At 49.1% G+C, this 13,335-nt stretch overlaps 1 protein-coding gene across 1 annotated transcript in view; it reads right to left on the reverse strand.

Annotated features, from left to right (window-relative positions):
- The window catches only part of NDRG2 (NDRG family member 2), a 38,603-nt gene extending 26,065 nt beyond the window's left edge, over nt 1–12,538 (reverse strand). The window contains exons 1-3 of the mRNA XM_066631152.1: nt 12,432–12,538; nt 4,468–4,550; nt 2,244–2,288 (exon numbers count right to left, since the gene is read on the reverse strand). Coding sequence (XP_066487249.1) covers nt 2,244–2,288; nt 4,468–4,545 — 123 coding nt within the window. The 5' untranslated portion in view covers nt 4,546–4,550; nt 12,432–12,538. The remainder of the gene's footprint in view (nt 1–2,243; nt 2,289–4,467; nt 4,551–12,431) is intronic.
- Between the last annotated feature and the right edge of the window lie 797 nt (nt 12,539–13,335).

A 13,335-nucleotide genomic window follows, 5' to 3' on the forward strand; every position in this document is an offset into this window, starting at 1 on the left:
CTTTAACAGTACTGTAGAAGAAGAAATGGGGGGTGGGTGGGCAGGCAGAGAAGCTGCATCTGCTGCACTTAAAGCAGAATTGTTAAAGGTGCAGTAGCCCTCTCCTCCATAACAAATGCTCACACTGCTAGAGGTCAGCACTATGGAACTGTATCCTGAGAAGTCTGTTCAGACTTCTCACTGTACATGTTCAGACACCGGATGAAAAGAGTGCTATGCCAGGATGCTTTAGGCATAAGGAACCATTGTTTCTCCCTCTGTTTAATGCCAGCTGTTGTTTTATCTGCCTTCATGTTTTACCTTGACTTCTGAGTCAATTGGGAAGTCTCCAAAATGCAGGGTTGGTTCAGGATCTCCTGGCACCTGAGGCCCTTTACATGGGGAGGTGATAGCCTCACTCCCCCATCCCCTGGATTAAAAGAGAAAGTGCAGGAAAGGAAGTGTGGAGAAGAGGGGTGGTCTAGAGCATCCAGCACTCTAGCTCACCGCTCTACTCTCCACACTATCTCTTCCACTGTGTTCTCCAATCCAAGGAGACAGAGGAGTGGTGGAAGTGAGTGGAAAGACAAGTGGACTTGTGGCAACTGCCTGAGTTGACCTCCTGGGTGGGATAGAAAGCTGGAGTAGAAATATTTCTATAAAAAAATTAAAAACTTATAACCCACTAAGTGGAACACAACCAGCTAACAGCTGGTAAGGGGTGAAAGTCAAGTCTCTGGGATATTCTCCCAAGTTCAGGGATGGAATTTGAATTTATTGAGTCAAATTCTAGATCTGCTAGGCATTTTGGGCATCAGTGTCATGCTGCCTAGTCTTGGTCAAGTCTAGTTTCTTGACTCAATTCGTCATTGGGAAAGTGGACCCAGGAATGACTTACCTTACATGAGTACAAACCGGTGTCATAAGTCTTTTGCAATCAGGAAGTGCAATTATTATGTATAAATGTGCAACAAGTTTTTTTTACATAGCTGTGTCATCTAACCTTACAATAGCCCTATAAATTTTTTTTTTTAACTTGGAAAATAAAAAGATCAAGAGACTGTATCTTGCCTAAGACCGACCAAGGACAGCTAGGGTTGGTAGCTGACAGGCTGAAATCTCAACAGGTATAGCTTGCCCTAGTGCAAGTGTGAAAAAATTTATCCTGATTATAAAAAATGGTCAGGGCTGCTCATTGCCCCTTTGAAGCTAATCTGAGCTGCAAGCATCAATGGGTGATGCTTTATGCAACCTGGAGTTCAGTCCAATCTCCTGGTAAAGCCTGCAGATTAACAACCCAATCCTATTCACACTTTCCTGGGAGTAAGCCCCACTGACTCTAATGAGACTTACTTCTGAGTAGACATGCATAGGATTGGGCTGTAAACCACAGTCATAGGCACAGGAGTAGGGCTGTGTGTAACATTTGGTCATCTTAAGACACCATGAAAAGGGGAAAGAGCAGCTGTTCTACATATCATGAAGCTATTTCAGGTCACAGAGTGGAGGTGGGGAAAGCAGCAGTCCTAATTCAAACCCTGGTCTGGTTTCTCAGGCCTGCCTCACTGTCCAGTGGGACCCAACCGATGGCAAATAAGAGCAGGGGTTAGGCTGCAGCTATAGGGAGAGGCCAAGCTACAAATCCAAGCCAACAAAGAGGAAGCAGGTTGGGCCTGGGGCCAGGATTCTTGGGGAAGGTTGCAATATTCCTTTTGTGTTTGTTCCTGGCAAGGCTCTTGCATTACATAACAGGGAGAAATTCAACAGATGCAGCTTTCTGCAGTATTGAAATACAGTGAGAAGTTTGCACTGTTGTCACAAGGCTGTTAAGGCACAGAAGCCCTGCCAGAGAAAATGGTAGAAACCTTCAAAACAATCCAGCTCATACTTCACTGTTCTTTCCCTATGGGGATTTTAACTCTTAGGCTGCTGCCTTCTTTTCCTGACAGAGGCTCTGCACCTGAACAGCTTCATGATTGAAAGAAATTCAACAGGTGCAGCTTTTCCCCAGCATTGCAGCCCTGGGATGGGGGAAAGCTGCACATGTCAGACTACTGGGCTCAATAAAAAAATAAAAGGTGGCACCCCAATCCTTGGATCTATACCTGCAAGTTATCCAGTGATTATAAAGATGGGGGGGGGACCACTGGGAGACAAATGTTGCGGTGAGAAACTATTTGACTTTTGTGAGGTTGGGGATTTCTGTAGGCTTGTAGGGGGCACCAATTCTGTCCCCATGATCAAGGTGGGGAGAGGGGCATTACCTGGCCATGTTCCTGCAGAAGTTTGGCTGTTATCAGTTCCACATCCTAGAACACAGAGAAAGAACAGGGGGAAAAAGGCAGACAGAAAGACAGACGAGACAGTGCAAGAAGGTGGGAGGTAAGTGAGAAAAAAAGAATCAGGATTACAGGAATGGGGGGTTGGTGGGGGCAATGATCCCTGTGGGTTGGTTGAGGCCTTTCAAACTGGGAAGAGCTAGGTGAATGGCTAACCACACTCTAGAGCAGTGATTTTCAACCTTTTTCATCTCACGGCACACTGTCAGGGCACTAAAATGGTCAAGGCACACTGCCAGTTTTTGGACCATTGACAAGGCACAGTGTGCTGCCCATGGGGGGCTTGCATCCCCCAGTGGCCCGCTAATAAATGACCCTTTTGCAAATTTTTATGGCACACCTGGGGACCATTCGTGGCACACCTATGTGCCATGGCACAGTGGCTGCTCTAGAGTCCCAACCTAATGATCCAAGAGCTTATCAGCTTCCTACCCTTGCTACCAGTTGACTGATGTGCTTCTCATTTCATGAGCACAGAAAGTGTCCTTGAGAAGGACAAAGACTTGCACCTCTCCCCACAGCTATACGCATTCATGCTTCATGCAGGTAACTAGAGACTTATACTGCACAGCCCTTCCATCCTGGTCTTCGTAAGGATGGTTATGCTGAGCTCATATTTCATAGTATATGTCCTAGGATACCTGGGGCCATCTAGTAATGTCCACACCTCAACCCATGTACTGCTCCAGATCGGAAGTCCATCTCTAGATTTCCTTGCTAGAAAGCAAGTAGTACCATAGTAAAAAGGCACTAACTTCCCCCACAATGGCTGACCAGGTTTTGCATGGAACAACTGTCTCTTAAAAGCTAAAGGCTGCCAACTTCTTTTCTTGACAGGGCTCCTGTTCTGTTTGACGGCTACAAATTCAGCAGAGAAAGCTTTTCAAATTGCTGCACCTGCCAGCAGGGGTCACACAGGTGTTAAAAGGCCTAGGAGCACAGCCAGAAGAACAGTTGGTGACTCCCACAATACCTCGCTTGACAGCAGTGTATGACAAACAATGACTGGATTTACATGTCATGTCTGATCTTGTCTGATCTCGGAAGCTAAGCAGGGTCAGGTCTGGTTAGTACTTGGATGGGAGACCACCTGGGAATACCGGGTGCTGTAGGTTTATACCATAGTCTTTTGAGACTGAAGGTTGCCAACCAACCAACCAACCAATAAACTTAGAAATAGCAGAAGATAACTCCAGTCAAATACACTGTAATCTGTGAAGTTCATAGATTCAAACGGTGAGGGACAAATATATATATATATATATATATATATATATGCACCTGCTCCCGGTGCTATGCCAAGGGGGGTGCATGACTGCTCTCCAGGCTCCACTCTAATCACTTGAAGTGATTGAAGGGCTGAAGGCTTGAAGGGACTTGAAGGCTTGAAGGGGAACCTCCACAGGAGAAGGAATGGGGAGTGTGAAGCTGCTGCTGTGAGCACCCCTCCTCCAGGGAGAACCCTGAAGTGACTGCGTTGTGCCATGGTTCTCTTCAAGGGGAGGGGTGTGCAAAGCTGGTACAGAGGGTACCCCTTCCCTGGGGAGAACCTGGAAGTGATGTCACATGACCCAATGTCATGTGATATCGTAATATCACTGTCCCAAGCTCTTGGGCAGTGCATGACACCTCTGGGGCTGGGATCCAGAAGTGGGTTGCAACCTAACCTCAGCGAGTGTCTGCAGTGCTGACGTGGCCATTATGTTTGGAAGATCAGGCCTGCACTATTTGAAGGGTAGCCAGGGTAGCCTTTGCAGGTGTTTGCTTTGGCCCCACCCACTTTCAGTAGGCCCCTTCAGTCTCCTCAGCATCTCTCCTCACCCTGGGCATGGCACTCCCTCTCTCCTTCTTCACTTTGGTTGCTCTTTCTCCCCGCTCCGCCTCTCAAAACGAAGCACATGCTGAGGCTCCATCACTCTCTGCCCCTCCCGAATGGCCTCAGAGTCACTGCCAAACAGAGCAGAAAAGCACCCACTGGGCTGGAGGGATCAATGGTTGGGCTAAATGATGTAGCTGGATTCCAGCTGGAAATGAGCAAGGAGGGAAAGATGTGGGGCTGCATGGTGGGGGGAACACTGATGAGAAGGAGAAAGAGTGGTGGCAAGGAAGGGAAGGGAATGGAATGGCAGGATTGGGTCCTTTTGCTAACCTTGCCCGGATCAGGCCCTGCTGGGGTCCGCAAAAGTGCCTTCTCCTCTGTGATCTGCACTTCCTGAAGCTCCGTCATGGCACCTGGGGTAAAAGAGAAAAAGATTCTCAAAGACATTTCAAGCTACACATTAGTAGGAAGCTCATGAACACCTGGAAAACCACCAGCTGCAGGGGGGTGCCCATCAGGTTTATTTCCTGACAGCGCTAAAACATCTGCTAGAGCTTAGGGCTGGTTCTCTTGTCTGCATTCATTGTCCATGACTGCACCATCAAGCGACAATCTCAGATGTGAACAAGTCACCAGGGAGATAACACCACCGATAAGACTTGTACACCTGAAGTTACCCTCAAATGCAACTCTTGCTGGTGGTATCAGTTCTCACATTCAAGTGCCAGTAGAAACCAAGGCATAAACATGTGAACTCTCTCTCTCTCTCTCTCTCTCTCTCTCTCTCTCTCTCTCTCTCTCTCCATAGTATCGGATTTAAACTAACCACGAAATCAACACTTGTCAGTCCTGTTTTCACACACACAAAACTTTAAAGCACCTTTCATATTGATTGTTCACCTCCTTGTGTGAACACTGTGGATGGAAGATAGCCCATTGAAAATTGCAGACATTTGAACTCTTGGAGGTTTTATTTTGAAATCTCTCTCTCTCTCTCTCTCTCTCTCTCTCTCACACACACACACACACACACACACACACACACACAGAGTCTGGCTCTGTTCATGAGGCTGACTGAGTCAGAAGCACCTGACCCCACCCAGCCACTCCCCTCTCCCCCACACTCCTCTTCCACTCTGTTCCCCTCTTCCTTTTTGAACCCAGGAAATGGGAGGTGGAAGGAGCAGTGGCAGGCAGAGCAGTGGTTAGCATGCCATTTGGTCAAGAAGGGCAGCATCTGGCATAGTGCCTCAGGCACCGAAGGATCTTGGGTTGGCCTTGGACGCTCAACTTCCACTTGACTTGTGGAAACAGCCAACAAAGATATTGCAAACACCACTTTTATGGTTCATCATCCATAGCAATTCTCAACATCTGTACTGTGGTCACCCATATGACACCCCTATGAGGAAAGACACGATCGCTCTCATCTTTCAAAGGCAGACCCAACATTAAACTGATCAGAGGGGGGAATATAACAGACGTTGTAAAAACACCATATCCAGAGTGTTGTGTTCTCATTTTTGTGATTTGATCTTAATGGGTTCAAGATTTGGAATAATCTGAAATTTTTTCTTTTCTTTTTAATGTGGACTATTTTGTGCCTTTGTACTCTTGCTTGATTTGCATTGCTCTTAGTGGTAGTGTAGGGACTTGTGATCCATGGGTGATAAAGACAACTATCTCCCATTTTACAGGTAACTGTAGATCGGGGTTCAAGGTTCATCCTCTGATATCTCTAGGTACTGCTGGGAAAAGACCCTTGTCTGAAACCCTGGAGAACCTGCTACCAGTGTTGGCCACACTAATCTAGCTGGAACATAGGTCTGACTCAGTAGAAAGCAGTTGCAGATGACTCTGAGAGAGAGTGACTTGCTCACAGCTGCACAACGAGTCTGGGAGAGAGGTGGAGATGTGAATTCAAGGCTCCTGGATCCAAACCTTCTGCTTATGTAACTAGGTGCAACTGAGTCATATATAAGTGGCCATTCCTTGGTAAGCAGCCAAGGTCAGCTTAATCTCAAAATCACTGAAGCAAACGCTTGGGCTATCAATGACTTTTGAGGGGCATTAACAAAACTAGGCAGCATTGGAGAAATGTGCCCCAGAATTCCTTCCAACAGTCCCATGGTTGTTGAGGGACACAATTCTCAAACTGTACATGGTTATGCATGCTAAAAAAATGGCATGCTGTCATTCTCTATGATGTTGCAAGAGATCATGGGGTGCACTTCCTAGATCTCACAGTACAACATCTTGTGGCAGCAGGATGGTTTGGATCAGCCCCACAGGTGATGTTCATCCCTGCTGGGAGTGCAGTATGTGATCAAGACATAGGATAATTAAACCATATCTACTGTGGTGCATGCAAGATGAGGTCAGTAGCCTGTATAGAGCAGGGTCACTAGGGTTAAAAAAACAAATCAATCAAAATAGTTGATCGTGTTTTTAGTAGTCACAAGAAGAGCCAGAAGGGCACTGCACAGCTTTCTCACTCGGGGTCCCACCCCAGGTTTGGAGGCTTCACCAAGTTCATGTGTCTCCCTTGTCCCTCTCGCTGGCAGGTATGTTCAGTGACAAGGATATTAAATTCTCCCTAGGCAGGATGGATAAAAATCAATATACTGTATATATGTATGTATATCTCATCACAGACTTTTAAAAAAATAATCTGGTTTAAAATGAAATCAGAATGTAATATAAACACACAGTGAATGTTTACACTGACAACCTCTTTAAAGAGAGCGAAGGCTCAGACAGATGGAGCTGAAGGCTGCTGGAGGATGGGGAAAGATAGCTGACTTCAGAGGCTGACAGTGATACTATGAGTCATGTCCCATGTTGATTGTTGTGAGCTTTCTACTGGACCTAAAGACTAGCAAGCTGTCATAGGTGCTAAGGGGAAGGAGGCGCCATCCCGCATATCACCAGGATCATTCACAGAGAGCGCATGGGTGATCTTGCACTCCTCCTTTCCTTCCTACAACGTGTTCAGCATTCAAATTATGAATATTTATGAGGCTGATAAGCAAACAGCATACACACTTATTTTCCATCTTATGGAAGCACTTTATTTTGTCCACAAATTATCAGCTCTTGCTAATGAAATCCTGGACATTTACAGACCACACAGTGATTTGGAAGGGAATTTTTTTTCCATGGGACCTACTTGAAAGTGTGCAGGATTGCAGCCTTAACTCTAGTGAGTTATTTTGTTTAGTATACTTGCACGTGTACAGGGAGTCAGGAATGGATCCAAGGGGGAGGCCATGGGTGCATGGCTCCCCCCCCCAAACTGTGACACTAGTGGGGAAGGATGACTACTAGGGTAGGGAACAGCCCAAGTACAACCAGAAACCCAGTCTGAAAGAGGTGGACTGGGAGGCCAGGTCAACCCAGCAGGTAGATCTGGGCTCCAAATCCAGGCAGGAGCATAGGTCTACCCACCCAGCAAACCTCAGCCACATAGGCCAAAGTTCAACTGGGAGCCCAGCTGAACTACCTGCCTGGTTGACCTGGGCTCTGGAATTAAGCTAGTGTTCATGACCCTCCCCCCTCCAAAACACAAACTCTGGATCCACCCCTGTAGGGAGTCTAACAGAGCTGTCACTCATCTCCAAACAGATATAATTCTGCAGGGCACTAGGACCAAACAGTTTCACTCATGCACCTAGGTTCTGAAGTCTCAAGCCAGTGTTCTCATTGCTATAGCAAGCAAGTAGGTAGCCTGAATGCATGTGCAGGAAACCTGAAAACCCGATTCAGAACAATGTATTTACACAGGTCTTTTTTCCCAAAGTAATGTAAATGGTTATTTAATGATTTGTAAATGAAATGTAAATGATTTAAATCAATAATCTGATCCCTGTAGGAAGAATGTCGTAAAGGGGCCCTAAACTACAGAGCTCATTGGGTAGCCTTGGGCAACTCTATCTCTCTTGGGACTAGCATATCACATGCCTATACTCTACATTATTATTATTATTATTATTATTATTATTATTATTATACTGTACAACTTTTTATCTCATCTGTTCATTTTGCAACATGTGCCTGTTTACTTGGAAAGGGGCTCATTCACAAGTGAGTGTGTTGAGGCTGGAATGCTAGTTATTGTGCACATGATGATAGGCAACTGAATGTGTGAATGGACACCACTGAACAGCAGGGTCTAGTGTTCTAATTGCTGCAGCCCATTCACACACATCATCATCATCTTCACTTGGGTGCTGCAGTTGTCCTGTGAGGAACTGGCCTGGGTGAACCAGTCCTCAGCCTAACCTGCCCCACAGGGATACGGCAGAGAGGAAATGAAAAAGGTTTGAGAAGCCATTCCCAGATGAAAGCGCTAGCTAATCAGATGCGCAAGGGAAAGGGGTGTGTTTGCCTAGACGTTGCTAGTGCATATCCCAATGTGTCTTTCAGCTGAAAAAAGGAACTGACTTTCCCTCCGCCCCAAGGCACCCAGGAGAAAAGGGAGATACGTGCGTACATGCATGTACTCACATGTCACACACACGCGAACAGAGGCAGAGCCCCATAGCAGAATGCATAATGGTCACAGGACCCCAGAAAGCTGTACCGGCTGTTTCTAGAAATGCTGTACCCCAGAAATGCTGTACCGGCCTGGACAGCATTGAACCAGAGCCTCAGACCCCATTTCTGTGGTTTCTCCTAATTGGTGCAATTTCTACCCCCCCCCCCCCAATTCTTGGAAGAGACTTTAGAGAACAACTTGCAAGTCCTATCATGCCACAGATTGGAATTATCTTTCAAAAATAGGAAAAGCAGGGAGCAAGGTGAGGGGAAGGGAAGATAGATGACAAAGCATCATCCCCCCCCCCACCGACTAGCCTTGCTAGTGTAGGGAAGAGAACCAAAAGCCCTGGTTCAGAGCCTCCCCACCCCCCTCCCATTCCTGGGTGCCAGTCCATGGCTGGCAGACCAGCCATCTCCCCAGAGCCCTGCAAAAGCAAGCTGCTTCCCCTTTTCTCAGGCTCCCGCACTCCCAGGTGCCATGGCCGGCTTCCAACCTGGCCTCCACCCAAGGATCCCCCTCCTGGGCCATAAATAGCTGTTTCGATCACTCTGACATGGGCAGGGATTCAGTTCCCTGGGGCTCCCTGCCACTCTGGGGCCCTCCACAGGGCCTGCAAGGACAGGCATTCAGGGGAAAATCCTCCCGCCAGCTCTAAGGACCCAACTCTTGGATATAACCTGACACCGTCTTCAGGCAACCCACACAGGGAGAGAGGAAAGATGAAAGCTGGGAAACTGGGGAGACTGGATCCTGTCATTTCTGGTTCTGATGATGCAAAAGGAAGAGTGTGGTCCGCAGTCAGAACAGAGGAATTTGGCGTCTGTGTTTCCAAAAGACTTGGGAAAAGCAGGAGAATACAATTAAGTGTTTTGGGGATCCTTGAAAGTTCAGGGCTCTTATCCTTCAGCTTTCTCAAGGCCTCGTATATAGTCTTTTGTACAGTTGCTACTACTCTGCTTTGCTCTGGCAAGGCCCCCAGTATCTTCTCCAGCAAGATGTCAAGCCAAAATCCAACAGGTGCAGCTCTCCTGGCACGGAGCTGCTGTTCCTGGAAGAAAGTGATCACCTGTTGAATGGAAGCCTGCTGCACAGCTTTTAAAGGTACAGAAGGCCCTGTCAGGAAAAAGCATTCAATTCACTAAGCCAGTATAAAACTAAAAGATCCGGCATGGAACTGAAGAACTTGTAGCCAAAGTGATCTTGAACAGCAGAAGATGACATATCCCATTCTTTCCTCTCTCATATTGAGCCTATTTTGATCCAGGACTCAGGTGTCCCTAACGTTTCAGCCTTGGGCAATAGGAAAAGAATTCCTTTGAGCATGCACAGAGCAGAGTTCCTGTCTCCATATCTAGGAGAGTCCCCAAAACAGGCTGGAGACCTTGCAATATCCCTTTGTAGAAAACAAATACTATAACATTGGGGGGGGCCTCCCAGCCATGTACACTGCAGCCTCTCCACCCTGGGTTGGCTGATGTGCTGTGCTGGCTCACAAGGTTGGCAGAACACACCTCCCTGCCCCAACAACACCCACCTTTTCTAACCCGCCAAGACCCAAGGAGTCTTGCCTCCATCATTTGCCATGGTGGCTCATGGTTCTTACCCAGGTGTCCTGCCAGCTCCACACCCACCTGAGGTATAGTCCTCTGTGTGCTCTGTTTCCACTGAACACTGAAACCTGGCTCATGGGTGCATAAGGCTCAATCCCTTGGCCTAGTTGGCTGACCACGGCCCTCCAAGGTTTGGGATGGCGATCTTTCCCAGGGCTTCCTGGGATCTTCTGCATGCAAGGCATGTGCTCTGCCACTCTCATCCTCTCATCCACTCTCATCCTCACTGCCCAAATCAACCTTTTTGATCCTCTTACAGCCCTTCTCCATCTCAAGAATCCCCCCACTTCAAAAGAAAGCAAAATAAAATGTGAGAATGTGGGTGGGTGTCTTAACTAACACACCAGCCTCTGTCCAGGCCTTGTTTTGATCAAGTGCCCCTCCCCCCCAGCACCTGCTTTGAACGATGCTTTTGGGTTCAGAATATGGGGGAGTGGGGAATGACCATTTCTGGGAAAGTGCCCTTCCTGCCCCAATGACTTTCGTGTGAAGTTGCTTCAGAGCTGCTCTCAGACTCAGTGCCTGGGGTGAAGCCCCCCCCCCCAGATTTTCGACCACAACCACTTTTGCAGCCGACAAGGGAAGGGGACAGTCTCTCAGTGTCAGTCGATGCAACACAGACAGACAGAATGTTGGGAGCCAGATTGCTCCCCAGGGCTTGCATGTTCCGACCCAGGGCATTTGTCAGGGCCAGCAGGCCTGGGCACCCACACCAGAGGAGCTGGATGTGCAGACACACACCTGCAGCCCAGACCATGTGAAGCTCCGCAAGACTGACTGACTGCAGGAACACGCAGCACAACTGTCCAGTCACCCTCTGCTCCCAGCAAGGGACAGTGTCCTACCTCCAAGCACTGCTTGATCCCAACTCCCTTCCTGGCATCAGGAATAAGGACAGTGTCCTTATTCAGTGTCAAGGCAGTGTCCAAGCCTTGAATTCACTGGACTTCACTCCCAGTGGCCAATCTGACCTCCTTGCCAAGCCAGGAGCCCCAACTCCCATGCCTCTGCAGCAAACCTTCTGGGGTCCTCGTGTGATCCCACCACCTGAGTAGCACCCAGCCCACCCAATTCACCTCTCACCTCCATTTCTCTCCCAAACAACCCCAAAGTCCTGGATTCACCTGCTCTTACCTTGCAAAGAAGAACCCAGGAGTCCGGGGGGGGGGCCAGCCCCACCCCCGTGGGCAGCAGATCGCCCCCCCTAAAAACCAGGAGTGCTAGAAATCCCGGATCCACCCACTCCACCTCCTCTAGAGCCCAGCCTGCTTCGGATGAGCCCAGGCAGGCATCGTGCTCCACCTGCACCCTGACTGCCAGCCCCACGCCCCCTTTGCCTCTACCCATTAGAACTCACTGCCCTCCCAGACATCGCCACGCATCCCCCCTGCCCCAGTTCGGCGTCTTCTCCCCTCCAGGGCACTCCCTTGCAAAAGAACCCAGGAATCCGACTGGGCAGCCCCGCCCCGCGCTGCACCCCACTGAATCCCTCTTCTCTAGCCAAGGCAACGATTTCTCAGCCCCCATTTCTCCCCCTGCTCCAACCTGCCAGCCCCCCCCGTGCTCTCGAGGGGGAACCCCTTTCTTCTCCCCCCCCCCACAATCTGGTGCTTCGAGGGCTGCTGGTGCTGGGGAGGGGGGCCCGGTTGCCTCCCATCCGGAGTGTTTTTCCATTTGACATTTGGGTCTGTGTTGATGGTGTCAATCGCGAAGCGCTTCGAGGAAAGGGGCAGGGAATCAAATCAAACCAGCTCACGGGAGGAAGGCGCCCCCCCCCCCCAAAAAAAAAACACAACCACGAAGAGGCATCACGACACCACCACTTCAGGCTAGCAAGAAATGGTCTTGATCTAGGGGGAGGGGGAAGTAGGGGCTGTGCTGCCTAGTCAGGGGATGGAAGGCACCCGATCTAAGGGACTGAGAAGGGGGGCGGTCTGCCACACAGGGCATTTAATCCCCTATTAACTGGACAACATCTGGCAATGGATCTCACTCCCCCCCCCTTGGGGTGCCTGGAAAGGATCAGGGGCGCCGCAGGCAAACAAGGAGCTGGCGGGGAGGAATAAAGAACAGCCTCCCTTGGAAAACTGGCAGCCTGCCCCCCCCCCCACCGAATGCCCCCCTCCGCCGCTTTTGGTACCCACTGTCCGTGCGTCTGTCTGTGGGGCGACTGCCCTGGGTGCGCTCTGTCGCTCCGTCTGTCTTTCCACCTTCACTTGCCTTTGACTCTCTGACTGCAAACACCACCTCCCCCCACCCCCAGGGAGAGACCCCTCCCCCAGATCCCCTCCCCCCACCCCAGCTCCGCCTCTTCTACCAATGCTGATTGCCAGCAAGGAAGGGAAAGGGGTGGTGTTGAGGAGGAGGGGAACAAGGGAGGGTTGAGAGAGAGGCAACCATCTTTCCTTAGATCACAGTAACAAAGGGGATCCCTGCAAGGGGGAACAGGGACCCCCCCGGGTGCCCAACAGCCCCTCACCCAGCCCTCCAGTATCTTCAATTGCAAGATACTTTTTGCACGTAGTAGAAACATAATATGTTGCAAAAACAAACAAGGGGAAAAGAGATGCAGCGCCCCCTATAGGGCAAAAGTCCCCCAATCTCTCTCCCCAACCGCGGACAACATGAAGGGGGCGTGTCCAAAACAAAGCTTTTTTTTTTTTTTTAAATAATCTGTGTAGTCCTTAATCTGGAATAAAACCATAGGCTATTCGTGGCTATTCGAATAGGAGGCTTCATCTAACCTCCATGGCTGAGCCCCAGAAACACCTGAGTCCAGGAAAAACAAGAAAGAGAAAGTGCCACTAAGCATGTACAGAGTGCATCCCAGCTCCAGAAATCTTATGCTCACAAATCTGAGATGAGGAAATAGCTAACATTTGTTTTTGGAAAGTGTGTGTGTGTGGGGGGGGGGGGGGGTTCCCTCAAAACCTGGACATGACACCTTCTCTGACCTGGATTACTTGCTATACAGATCAGCGATTTTCAATCTTTTTCATCTCAGGGCACACTGATCAGGTGCTAAAATTGTCAAGGCACACCATCAGC

This window comes from Tiliqua scincoides, chromosome 5, assembly GCF_035046505.1.
Source record: "Tiliqua scincoides isolate rTilSci1 chromosome 5, rTilSci1.hap2, whole genome shotgun sequence".
Taxonomy (NCBI): domain Eukaryota; kingdom Metazoa; phylum Chordata; class Lepidosauria; order Squamata; family Scincidae; genus Tiliqua; species Tiliqua scincoides.